The following is a 12,795-nucleotide window of genomic DNA, read 5'->3' as shown; positions in this document are numbered from 1 at the left end:
TATTCTTACTCAGTATTCAGAGCAATATTCTCACAGCAGCTATTCTGAATAGCTAAGAATTCTTTTTTTGTTTATTTTTTAATTTAAATTCGATTAGAATAGCTAAGAATTCTAGGGGCGCCTGGGTGGCTCAGTTGGTTAAGCAGCTGCCTTCAGCTCAGGTCATGATCCCAGGGTCCTGGATCGAGCCCCGCATCGGGCTCCCTGCTCGGCGGGGAGCCTGCTACTCCCTCTCCCTCTGCCTGCCTCTCTGCCTACTTGTTCTCTCTCTCTATCTCTCTGTCAAATAAATAAATAAAATCTTAAAAAAAAAAAAAAAAAGAATAGCTAAGAATTCTAAAGACCGGAAGAGAACGGTCACTCCTTACGTTGTCAATTTCCATTCAGTCTTCTTGTCTCTAGATTCAGTGACCTCAACTCCATTCGCTACTCCGCACAGTGGTAACACGCTGGATCAGCACACTTACATTTTTACACTAAGTTACTAACATTTCAAATGAGATTTGTAATCGACACTCATAAGGGATTAATTATTAACATTCCTTTCAACAACTCCCCCTCCCCATCCAGATGCTGAAGGTTTGTTGTTTGTTGCTTTCACCACATTGATACTGGTTCTCACTTTGTGGTCACCCAAGATCTTTCTATGCCAAACCTTGGATCATTTCTGGTCATTCTTCATTTTGTCAGCGTAATGAATTTGAAGGTCACCGGGGTTTTATTGTAGAAAATCCACAACAATCCACGGATAATGTTAAAATGTTTTTAAGAATAAGCTTTAAAATAATTAGCCATTGGTCATTCCATAAGGCAGACATACCAAATAAATTTGTGTTCATCTTTAAAAAACAAAGTATTGTGAAATAGTTGTCACTGGGCATTAATTAGCATGTGTAGAAATTATAAGATGTGAAATTAATAGGGACAGGCCATCTCTACGGTCATCCTTTCGGTGAGAAATTACATCTCCAGAACCTAGCTGTCATCCACCACCATCATGGCTATGTAGTCCTTGTAATGAATGGAATTCGATTCTGGGTCAATGGCAGCAGACAGCATTTCTTCCATTTCTTCCTGAGAAAAAGGCTCACCTGGGAAAGATAAGAAGGGAGATTCATCACTGACAATCTTCTGATCGTCTTCTTTCTCTTTCCACCAGCCAGTTTCATTGCCCTGCAGCTGCACAGGCCCCCGCTGGGTCGCCAGCTCCCCTCCCGGGGCCCTGGGGTCAGCACATCATGCCAGTCCAGAGATTCCAAGAGCGTGCTGTTGTGCCCCAGGCAGATTTGGGGCTTACTTTACCTTGCAGACATCATAGCTCAAGCAACGTATAAAATTGATCACTTGAGCCAACACAGCAGGAGAACATTAAGACATCCTGAACAAGGTTGTTTCTTTAAATTAAGGCTATTGGGATTGCCTAAGGATTCACCCGAAGTCCCAGTTTTCTAGGGAGTCTAGTCATTACGTTTGCAAGGGTGTGAGGATGGGACCACATGGTCTCGATGCAAATTGCTGAAGAGCAGAGGCTCGAACTGCAACAACTAGGTCTCTGAATATTCCCTAACCAGGTCCGGCCAACTTCATGATGCCAGCTGAGCCCAGGGACAGATGCCATTCATCCACTGTGTCTAAATGGCCCTCTTTGTTATAGTTTGGCCCAGTGTTGCTGTCAAACGAAACCAAAAGTGGCAAAGAAAATCTGTGGCTTTCGCTGGATTCAGACAGTAGCTGAGGATCATCTTGGACATTGGTTTCATCAAGATGAGAAGCAAACTCAGGATGAATGTTGGAAATATTGCCAAGTACTTAAGAAAGAACTTTGTCCTGATATTAAGCAAAAATACAGAAACATCAAAATTGCCACTTTCCCCCCTAAAGAGTCTTCTCTGAGCAGATGAGTTACCAAGGCCTGAGGATCACTTACCTTCTGACCTTGCCACCTGCCACCATGAACAGGTGAAATTCAGGAATTCAGCTCGTACTACAGAAATTATTCAAGTGGTGATCATGATGACAATGATGACAGATTATCAAACAAGGGGAGTGTGTCAAGTTCTTGAAACCATACCTACATCCTAAGACAAGAATGCCTACAGAGCCTATGGAGACAGATTCTGAATCTTTCTTATACCGGGCTAAATCCACTGCCAATGAATTCTGATGGGCACCATGGAAGTCCTTAAAAGAATACTAATAACAACTATTTATTGAGAGCTACTGTGTTCCAGACACTGACCTATGTGCTTCGGATACATTAACTAAGTTAACCTCCCAGGTACCTCATTAGAGGTAAGAACTGCTACCCCACTTACAGAAGACACCAGGGGCACCTGGGAGGCTCAGTCAGTTAAGTGTCTGACTCTTGATTTCAGCTCAGGTCATGATCTCAGGGTCATGGGATCAAGCCCCGCACAAGCCCCGCATCAGGCTCCCTACTCAGTGGGGAGTCTGCTTCTCCTTCTCCCTCTGCCCCTCCCCCTGCTCTCTCTCAAAAGCCCCAGTAGCCTCCTGACGGGTCTCGCCACTCCTCTGATGAGCCGCCAGCACCAGATGGACCTTCCAACAATCTCTCCTGCACCACGAGGCCCATGTGCTCAGCACCCTCCAAGGCTTCTGCGGTGCCCACACGGTGACTTCCAACCCCCGAGCCCAGACCTCAACAGGCCAACCCACAGATCTCCCCAGATTCGTCTCCTGCTGTCTGCCAGCAAGACCCTCTGGGCCCTCTCCCCTCATAGACTCTGCGATATCGTGATATCACACTCACCCCTGCCTCCCCGCTATTGTTCACACTGTGTGATCAAGATGCATCTCTCTCCATCGGCCCCTTCACACATTCTTTGTTCATCTGCTCATTCATTCTTTCATTTATTCATTCAACACACATTTGTTGAGACTGACTGGGTGGGGGCTGGAACGCATAAGACTTTACCCCTGCTCTCAGTAACTCACCCATACAAAGTCTACCATCCTGAGAATCCACTGTCTTATATTGTGAATTGTCTTATGTCACTTTTCTTTCCCCCAGTAAAATATCGTGGAGAAATGGAGATTTTAGTACCTCTCACTGCCCTTAGTGTCCCTCACCTCCACATAGCAGGTCACCATATTAATGACAATGAACTCTTTCTGGCCAATTCATATTGCCTAGTATAATCCAGGATTCACTCCCCTTAAAATGTGAACTCCTAAGACATCTGTTACAGTGTCACAAGAGGTTGGTGGCAGCTGTGACAGCCATGTCATTCTTGCCCTCGCTGCCTGTGGCCCCACATTGTGGTGCGTCAGGCAGACGCGGTCCAGTCAGCTGCGCAGGTGGACGCAGCGTTGGTCTCCCCTCCTCGCAATTAGTTGCACTTCTGATTCCGTCTCAAGTGATTACAACTCTGAATCACACTGGACTCGATCTGCAAACCAGTGAACTGAACAAAGGATGGGAGATTGGGGAGGTGACCAAGGGAAGCACGGTTTCAAGAGAACGCCCATTAGGCCACTGACATTCAGGGAAAACAAACTTACACATCAGCCGAAGCAGAGAGAGTGCCTCAAGGAAACATGGCGGCACAGATAGGTGTGCCGATACGATGGCCGAGTGTGTGTGTGTGTATAGGTCAAGCTCAAAGCAAATATAGAGTTCCACCAGCATAAAAAGCTGTAAGTTTGTGTGGATTCCATTCAATGGAGGCTGTATTATCTGTAAGTTCATCAACTGAAAAGCTGTTTAAAAAAGAATTTTTATATAATCCAATTCAAATCTTCAATCTAGTAACAGGCATTGATTTATAATGATTGACAGTTCACGTTTTCCAAGCGGCATAGCTTTTATTCTGAAAAATACTCTAAGTGAATGGAGTGACTTCAATTTACAGAAGTATCTTTATTCGTTACAAAATCCTATAAGGCAACAATCAATCTTCCCTTAACCTACCCTTTGTCCACTTAACCCCACAAAACAGAAACCACACCAATACCAAAATAATAGGAATAGTAAATAACTCTTTCAACCAGAATGATTGATTTAAAAGTGTCTCCTAGAATTTTTCCATAATTGTTGTTAAATTATTTATCACTTAAATAAGTCACAGTTATAAAATAAGCAATAAATCACTCTTACCTTCTTCAGTCATATACTTGATCAGTTCTTCCTTAGTCAGAAATCCACGTTTAGATGGATCTAACACCTAAGAGAAAAGAAAGGGTAGATATTATAGTTTTTGTTTGGTGAATAAATTCTACAGGATGAATTTTTCATACACATACATATATATAAAATCTGGAGCTCACGTACCTCAAACGCTCGAAGAAGGGTATCTTCTGGACTTGGTCTGTATCTAATTATGCAGTAAAAGGGGCACATACCACAGTATTTAGCTCAGTCTCTACACAATAAATGATCACATAAAATGAAATAAAAGCTGCTAAGGTACAAGGATAATAATACTTCCCTCACTGAAACATGTTTGGATTTCTAGATCTGAAAGTTGAAAGCACTCCACACCCACAGAAGATACTTAGTTCAAAATCACTGGCCTATGTGATGATATCTATTAGCCTTTTTCATCATTGTGAAAATCAACTTATTTGGAAACAAAATTTCTACTATAAACCAACTGTGGTAAGGTAACATTACATGTTCCTTAGAAAAAGAGGTAGGGTGAATTCTCACTGATAGCTCACAATAGAAGATAATAAACATATTGTTGATTTATGACTTTTGTGGCACTTTGCTTATAAGATTAATACAAAAGTGGTTGATATTTCTAAGCACATTTCACCTGGCAGTTCAGAGGTATAGTGAAAAGTCAGAGGGAGCTATCCCAGGATAAATATTTGGTTGAGTATAATATACAAAGTAAAAAAGCCAAGCGTTTTGAAATTAATGTAATTCTAATCATTACTTTACCTTAACAATTGCATGTACCTTCTTACCTTCTCTCCAGTAGTACTTCGGTCATCACTGGAAGAAATTTTTCAAATCGAATGTATCCAGTGGGTTCTTCTTCCTCTACCTAAACATTCAGTAAAAAATAGCCACATATTACTTCAACAAGTGTATTGAGCAACTCCTTTTCACTATGCCAAGGGCTAGGAATTTGATAATGAGCATTCTTGGGCATGGTCTCTGCTCATAGAGTTTCTATTTGGTAGTGGAGACATAGATTAACCAAAAAACAACAGAGCTGAGTGTCTAATTATAAACACAGTGAAGTGAAGGAGCTTGGGTCTATTAGAGTGTAGAGCAAAGGAAAGTTCTAGACTAGATCAGGAAAGGCATTCATGGGGACTCACACCAGAGCTGATGTATAAAGTGTGAGTAGAAGCCATCAGGGACGAGACTCCAGGCAGAGGAGGCCTTGGAGGCCAGGAGGCTAGGGGGCATAGGGAGCAAGGAGGAGAATGTTTCCAGATGAGGCTAGAGGGAGAGAGAGACACCAGCCTTGCAGCGCCTTATGGTCCATGAAAGTGGCTTTGGTTGTTATCCTAAGACCAACGGGAGATCCCTGAAGGTCTGGTAGATGTGCGTGTGAAAGATCACACTGGTTGTGGGCAAGGCGGCTTCTGTGGTGGGCTCAGCAGCTGTGATAGAGCTTGGATTAGAGTGGTGGCCATGGGGGAAAAGTGAATGGTTTCAAGAAATATTTAAGTAGTAAAAGCCATAGGACCCAGGGGCACCTGGATAGCTCAGTCTGTTAAGTGTCCGACTCTTGGTTTCGGCTCAGGTCATGATCTCAGGGTCGTGAGATCGAGCCCCGTGTGGTGTTCCACGCTCAACAGGGAGTCTGTCGGAGGTTTTCTCTCTCTCCTTCTCCCTCTGCCCCTTGACCCAGTCATGTGCACATGCTCTCTCTCTCTCTCAAAATAAATAAATCTTAAAAAAAAAAGGAGGGGGCAATAGAACCTGGTGCTGCATCTATTATGGACAAGGATGAGAAAGAAGAGAGGAGTCAAGGATTCTGACTTGCACAAATGGGATGGAGTAATGCTTTTCCCTGTGATAAGGAACATGGGATAAGGGACCAGGTTAGGGGACCAATCATATCTCAAGGAAAAAGTACATATCAAATCACTGTAATAATTACTAAATGCCTATATAGTTAATGGAACTTTGTTATACCACCACTAAATAAGAGAACACTACACCTGAGAAACAGAAATTTTGGTATCTAGCACTGTTAGATGAGAAGGAGAGACTCCTGCCCATAGGTTCACTTTGATGTTGTGGTTGAATAAAACACTATTGATCTGAACTTTCATGTCAGGCTATTTACAAGGAGCTGTAAATTTTCCACTCCCTTTCAAAAATCCCATTAAAAGGCTCATCTATCCCAATTCAACAGAGAACCGTTTAACAGATTTATTCTTTGAGCAAAAAATAAGAAATCTGTAAGGTGCTGCTAAGTGGAATACCCTGTTGTCCAAATGACTGTTTTCCAGTATTTATACTGGATGCTCTCACCCAGAATGAGTGGAGCCCTCGGATTCCACTATCAACAGAAATTGTCATCCATCTAATGACAGAATGATACTCCAGAATCTCTGAGCCCATCAATACATGAACAATTGTTTCAGCTGCCTCGAGGCAGGCAAGATTTTGCAAATTCATGTTCACCTGGCTCCGATGTGCTTGAGTCGCACTCTATAACTACCTACCCCGGCAGCCTCTTAAAAATAAAATGTCAATCCCATGAGACGACCTTCGGAGGGATAATTTTTAAATTAAAATGGTGAGTTTCTATGCTGATTATTCCAGAAATGTGCACCAGAAGCTAGAGCACTGGTCTGTTTCCCTCTCCCCCCACCCCGCCCCCAACAAATCACCGTGGAGCAAACAGTCTCGACCTTGAGAGATCAAAACCCCTCTGTATTTTATGAGCATCCTCATCAATCTACAAATGGTTTGTAGTGTTTCCAAAGGGAATCCACCTCTCTAGCACTCTCTCTACCACGCGAGAATTCACAACACATAGTATGTGCCCCGTGATGCTCCCCAGGCTCCCACAGGACTTCCACGAGCCCCCAGGGCTCTGAACACCAGGGTGAAAATGACAATCATTCTTGCCCCATCTATCTGTGAAGAGCCAAAACTGCACAAAAACAGCAAATTAAAGTAGATCTCCAGCTAATCGGGATAGCAGAGAAGGCATACATTTTCTTTGACTTTTTTTTAAAGTCAAAGAGGAATAATGAATAAACAGAGGGCTTGTGGTTACAAAGGAAGAAGAAAAATAAGTAAATCCATCTTCATCTTGGGCAGATTGTGAAAATCTTTCTATGACCCAACACTGTCCTCTAGAGGCCACATCTAATCCCTTCCTCTGTACAGAAAGACATGCAATGGCATAAAAACAATACAACTATATGACCATTCTTAATACAGTGTTAATAACCTGTTTAATATATACCAGAAAATATTTTATATTATAAAAGGTTTTTTAGTATTAAACTTTTGGGGTGTCTGGGTGGTTCAGTCTGTTAAGCATCTGCCTTCAGCTCAGGTCATGATCCCAGGGTCCTGGGATCCGCAGGATTGGGGCTCCCTGCTCAGTAGGGAGCCTGCTTCTCCCTCTGCCTCTGCCCCTCCCCCCAGCTTGTGCTCGAGCGCTCTCTCTCTCTCAATTAAATAAAATCTTTAAAAAAATAACCTTTTTATTTTAGAATAGTTCTAGATTTAGATTTAGAAAAGTTGCAAAGATAGTAAAGAGTTCCCATTATACCACCTACCCAGTTTTCCCTGTTGTTAACCCTTAGTTTACTATGGTACAACTTTATTTGGTTTGTTGTCACAATTAACGAAGTGCTATTAATACATTAGTATTTACTAAACTCCATGCTCTATTTGGATTCCATTTGTTTTTCTAAAAGTCATTTTTAGGGACGCCTGGGTGGCTCCGTCGGCTAAGCATCTACCTTTGGCTCAGGTCATGATCTCAGAGTCCTGGGATTGAGTCCTGTGTCAGGCTCCTTGCTCAGCATGGAGCCTGCTTCTCCCTCTATGTGCAGCTCCCCCCTGCTTGTGCTCGCTCTCTGACAAATAAATAAATAAAATCTTTTTTTAAAAAGTCCTTTTTAAAATATGATAATTCCTCTATCATAATGAGGAAACAAGATTCTGGGAATCTGGAAACAAGAGTGGGGACAGGGAAGGATAAGATGTGATTCTATTATTTCTGGTGCAGACAAGCTAGTTAACCTTATGAGGCCATAGTAAGACAGGACAAAAACACTACTTTCCAGAAATGTTATGCAATAATGGCTCAATGGTTATTTAGACTCACATATTAAAATGCCTTTAAGGGGCGCCTGGGTGGCTCAGATGGTTAAGCATCTGCCTTTGGCTCAGGTCATGATCATAGGGTCCTGGTATCAAGCCCCACATCGGGCTCCCTGCTCAGCAGGGATTCTGCTTCTCCCTCTCCTTCTCCTGCTCCCCTGCTTGTGCTCTCTTGCTCTGTCAAATAAATAAATAAAATCTTAAAAATAAAATAAAATAAAATGCCTTTAAGATTTCATAGAAATATATCACATATCAAACTATATTCGTGTGTGTCGAAGGGGGATATATACATAGATATATAGAGAGAGAGTGAGTTAGGGGTTGAGTGTGTCCTCCCCAAATTCGTATATTGGTGTCCTAACACCCAGTACCTCAGAATGTGATTTATTTGAAGAGAGGTAATTTACAGAGGTAATCAAGTTAAAATGAGGTAATTAGGGTGGGCCCTAATCCAATATGACTGGTGTCTTCATAAAAAGGGGAAATTTGAACACAGTGACATGCACACAGGGAGAATGCCATGTGAGCATGAAGACAGCCATCTACAAGCCACAGCAAAAGGCCTGGAACAGATCCTCACAGACACCAGAAGGAACCAACCCTGCTGTGCCTTGACTTTGTACTTCTAACCTCCAAAACTGTCAGTTAATAAATTCCTGCTGTTTAAGTTATTTGTGATACTCTGTTACATCAGCCCTACCAAACACACACACACACACACACATATATTTATACACACACACATTCTAAGCATGCACGACACATTGTAACCCAAAGACTTTGAATCACTATCAAGCTTAAGTCCCTATAATTACCAATTGGAGATTAACAAAGCAGATATTCGAAATTCAGAACTGATTTTACAGAATTGATACAGAGAAAATAATGCAGCCCAGATCTACTTTCTCCAAGAAAAAATTCCATTAACCAACTTATAACAAATGAACTCAAGAAAGACCCCCAGGTAACAGCGGACATGTTGGAAAACACTAGGAATTCAAGGCCATTTCTTCACTCTGAGCAAAGCCATAGTGGGAAAACCCACTTCTCCCCTGTATTGGGGAGGTTTTTTTTACAAAAAATGGATGTTGCCTTTCTCATGGAAAAATATCACAATATATTCAGCATGTTAGACCAAGAACAGTTTATAAAAGATTCTGACTAATCTGCCCCCCTGGCGTCCTCCTCTGTAGCAGGTCTACCCGACACAGCTGCTGTGAGGTTCACATGAGACATGACATGAGGTTCTGTGAACTGTGAGTCTCTTGTTATGATTATGATGATTTCTATCAACAGTGCACACACACCTGGTTCTCTATCGTGCAATGACACCTCCTCCCAAAAGAATCAATCTCTGGTGCTGAAATCTCCAACACAGCCTCCCGGACCCACCAAATGGACCTAACTTGTGTCTGTAAATGCCACACGGCTTGTGGCGAGAACGTGCTCCACTGCTGGGCCGCCCTACAACCCTGTGCCTGGCCCCGCCCCTGGCCTGGAGGACAGGGCGTGCGCCTCCCCCTCCACCGCCGCCTCCCTCTGCCTCCCCTTCCGCCGCCTCCCTCCGCCGCCTCCCCCTCCGCCTCTTTCCGCCTCTCCCTCCGCCGCCTCCCCCTACCTCTCCCTCTGCCACCTCCCTCCGTGCCCCTTTGGACTGACTGATCCGACAGCGGGGAGTACCAGCCGGCCACCAAACACACCCCTCCTGTTCAAAAGACAAAACCAAGCCAACCAATAGATCTTGTTACCGCCAACAGGAACGAGGCAAGTACATTATACTCTGGTTTGCTTCAGCCACGAGGACGGATGAGGTGCTGAAAAGGAGGTAACAATTGGCAAGTAGCCTCGGCAGCATTTAGGAATGCAGAAATAATAAGCCACTTTGCAGGAAGACCCCCCAGCTCCGCCTTCAGGTACCCGACTTACAGTGAATTCATCTTCCCGGCAGCTGTTCGCCTGGCTACCAGGGTCCTGATCCGCCGGGCTGCTCCCTCCCGAGAACCCGGGCGGAGCAGGCGGCCTGAAGGGAACACACCGCTTCCCGGCCCCACCAAGGGCCCGTCCTGGAGGCCACCGCAGCACCCGCAGACACCCCAGTCTCTCTGCCCCCTCTTCCCGGCATGAAGAAGGCTCAGTAAATATATACGGTGTGGGATTTTTTAAAAATATTTTTAAAAATCAAAGCCTGATTCTCACTCCACCTTGGCAAAAGTCCATTTTCTCAATCTGTTTTGCTTCTGCAGCATCGGGCACTGGAGGTGAAGTGCCCACCTTGTCTGTCATTGGGTCAGGTGTTTTGATGGGACCACGGCCCAGAGTTCTTTACCCCCATTCCCACAGTGAAATCATCAGGCCAACCGTTTTCTCATTAAAGCATTATTTATTTTAATGCCAAACTCACTGAGTAGGTGCAATAAAACACGCAGTGAAAATTCATTTCTCCCCACTGACACAACCCTCAGTCAATAAATTGAACCATTTCATGCTTCACAAACGCAAGATAGTATCAGTAGTTAAGATGGTTTATAAAGCACCTACATTTCAACTAGTTCCAGGTCACCAAATAAGATATACATACCATTTTTTAACTATTTGTAGTAAAAAAAAAAAAAAAAAAAAGCTATGAGATATTTCAAGTTAGACTCTAAATAACATATTCAAATTTTGACATAAATCATGTTTCAAAATGAAAACAGGACAATTTAGAAAATACTTCTCTACCTTGGATGGAATAAAATAATAACAAAAATTCATTGGCATTTGCCAAAAAAAATTACCTTTACAAATGAAAAATCTTTTTTTTTTTTTTTTTTTTTGAGAGAGAGCAAGCATGAGCAAGGAGGGGCAGAGGGAGAGGGAAAGAGAATCTTAAGCAGGTTACACACTCAGTGCGGAGCTCGACGAGGGGCTCAATCCCAGGACCCTGAGCTCATAACCTGAGCCTAAATCAAGAGTACAACGCTTAACCAACTGAGCCGCCCAGGCGCCCCCAAATGGAAAATTTAAAAAGTCACCTACTTTAGAAAATTTATTTACTACAAACATTGCAGAGGCTGTTGTACAAAAATTAGGATATGTGATTCTTTCAGGTTAGAAGTCCCTTATTAATATAAGTATCAAAAAAAAAGTTTGAATCATCTCTCAGCTAGACCATCAGAGATGCTAAGAACCAACAGGTGGCTAAACCAGATAATTGATAATGTCCCTTCCAACTGTGAGTTTCTACACCTTGGAGCTATGAGGGAATTGGTGGCTGTCAAGCCATTAATTTCCCTATTTTATCCTCTTGTGGGGGGAAGAAGTCAAGGGGTTCCAGCTAAACTAACTATAAGATTACAGTCATGTTGAAAACATGCACAGGAAAATAATATGGAAGGAAGTGCACTAAAATATTACAATGGTCATATTAAGGTGATGTATTATTGGAAAGGATTTTTCTCTATCTCTTTAAAAATTTCCTATATTTCTTATATACAATAAAAATTTGAAATAAAAACTTGTATTAATCTCCTGTTATGGCTGTTTTATATAAAATTATGAAATGCATTTATTCATAAATACTATGTATTTATGTGAGAGGGAAAACCACTTTTATAGATTTCCCTGGGTTTTGTTTCCTGCTGCTGATCGCTGCTTTAGCACCATTTAGTGTTTTTCTTCTAACTACAGATATTTTCCTTGTACAACACAATCCCCTCAACACCCCTCCCCCCATTTACCTATTTCCATTCGGAAGTCATGGCTGGTAGCCATCACCAGGTAATCTCCAAAGTACCTCTTTGTCTACGGCTCTTTTTTATTTTTTTATATTTAAAGATTTTATTTATTTGAGAGAGAGAGCAGGAGGAGGAGCAGAGGGAGAGGGACAAGCAGACTCCCTACTGAATGCGCAGAGCCCGAGGCGGGGCTTGATCCCAGGACCCTGAGATCATGACTTGAGCCGAAATCAAGAGTCCACTGCCTAACCGACTGAGCCACCCAGGTGCCCCAATCAGTCTACAATTCTTTAACTCCAGCATCTAACATCAGCACAAATTAGAACAGATCTACTACCTTCTCCCACCTTCTCCAATGCCAGGGTGCTCAGGAAAAATAGCGGACAACAATGTTTCACATCACCTGCTACTTCAAAACCAGAACATAATTACCTCACCCTTTCCCAATCTCTGAGAAGCTTGGCACAGTTAGATTCTGAATGCTGTGACATCTCAGGGCTTATCTGGAACCAGGATGATGCAGTTATGGTTCAGACAGATGGACACGGCCACTTTACAAGTGTGTGGATTATATAGATTTTACCCTACTAACTAGACAGCCATTTCTGAAGTTTCAAAGATAAAAATTTCTGAGAATACTTAACCAATTAAAAATAATGAGAAACTGTGATTTGGGACCTCTGGGGCTTGTGGTATGTCTGGTGTGGTATGATATTTTTCATCCAAGATGAAAAATGCAGGAAATGACTCAGTAGAATCATTACATTGTTTTAGCTGGTTACTAGGGAATATTGAACACGT

The 12,795-nt window shown here is 42.7% G+C and overlaps 1 protein-coding gene across 3 annotated transcripts in view; it reads right to left on the bottom strand.

Annotated features, from left to right (window-relative positions):
* Positions 1 to 294: 294 nt before the first annotated feature.
* Positions 295 to 12,795, bottom strand: part of EFCAB2 (EF-hand calcium binding domain 2) — a 114,542-nt gene continuing 102,041 nt past the window's right edge. For all 3 annotated transcript variants that reach the window (XM_035010978.1, XM_035010979.1, XM_035010980.1), the window contains exons 4-7: positions 4,933 to 5,012; positions 4,292 to 4,334; positions 4,118 to 4,184; positions 295 to 1,091 (exon numbers count right to left, since the gene is read on the bottom strand). In XM_035010978.1, coding sequence (XP_034866869.1) covers positions 976 to 1,091; positions 4,118 to 4,184; positions 4,292 to 4,334; positions 4,933 to 5,012 — 306 coding nt within the window. In that variant the 3' untranslated portion in view covers positions 295 to 975. The remainder of the gene's footprint in view (positions 1,092 to 4,117; positions 4,185 to 4,291; positions 4,335 to 4,932; positions 5,013 to 12,795) is intronic.

This window comes from Mirounga leonina, unplaced genomic scaffold, assembly GCF_011800145.1.
Source record: "Mirounga leonina isolate KUSES-001 unplaced genomic scaffold, KU_Mleo_1.0 Mir_154, whole genome shotgun sequence".
NCBI lineage: Eukaryota > Metazoa > Chordata > Mammalia > Carnivora > Phocidae > Mirounga > Mirounga leonina.
Note: the sequence above shows the minus strand (reverse complement) of the source record. Positions and strands in the feature narration are given on the sequence as shown.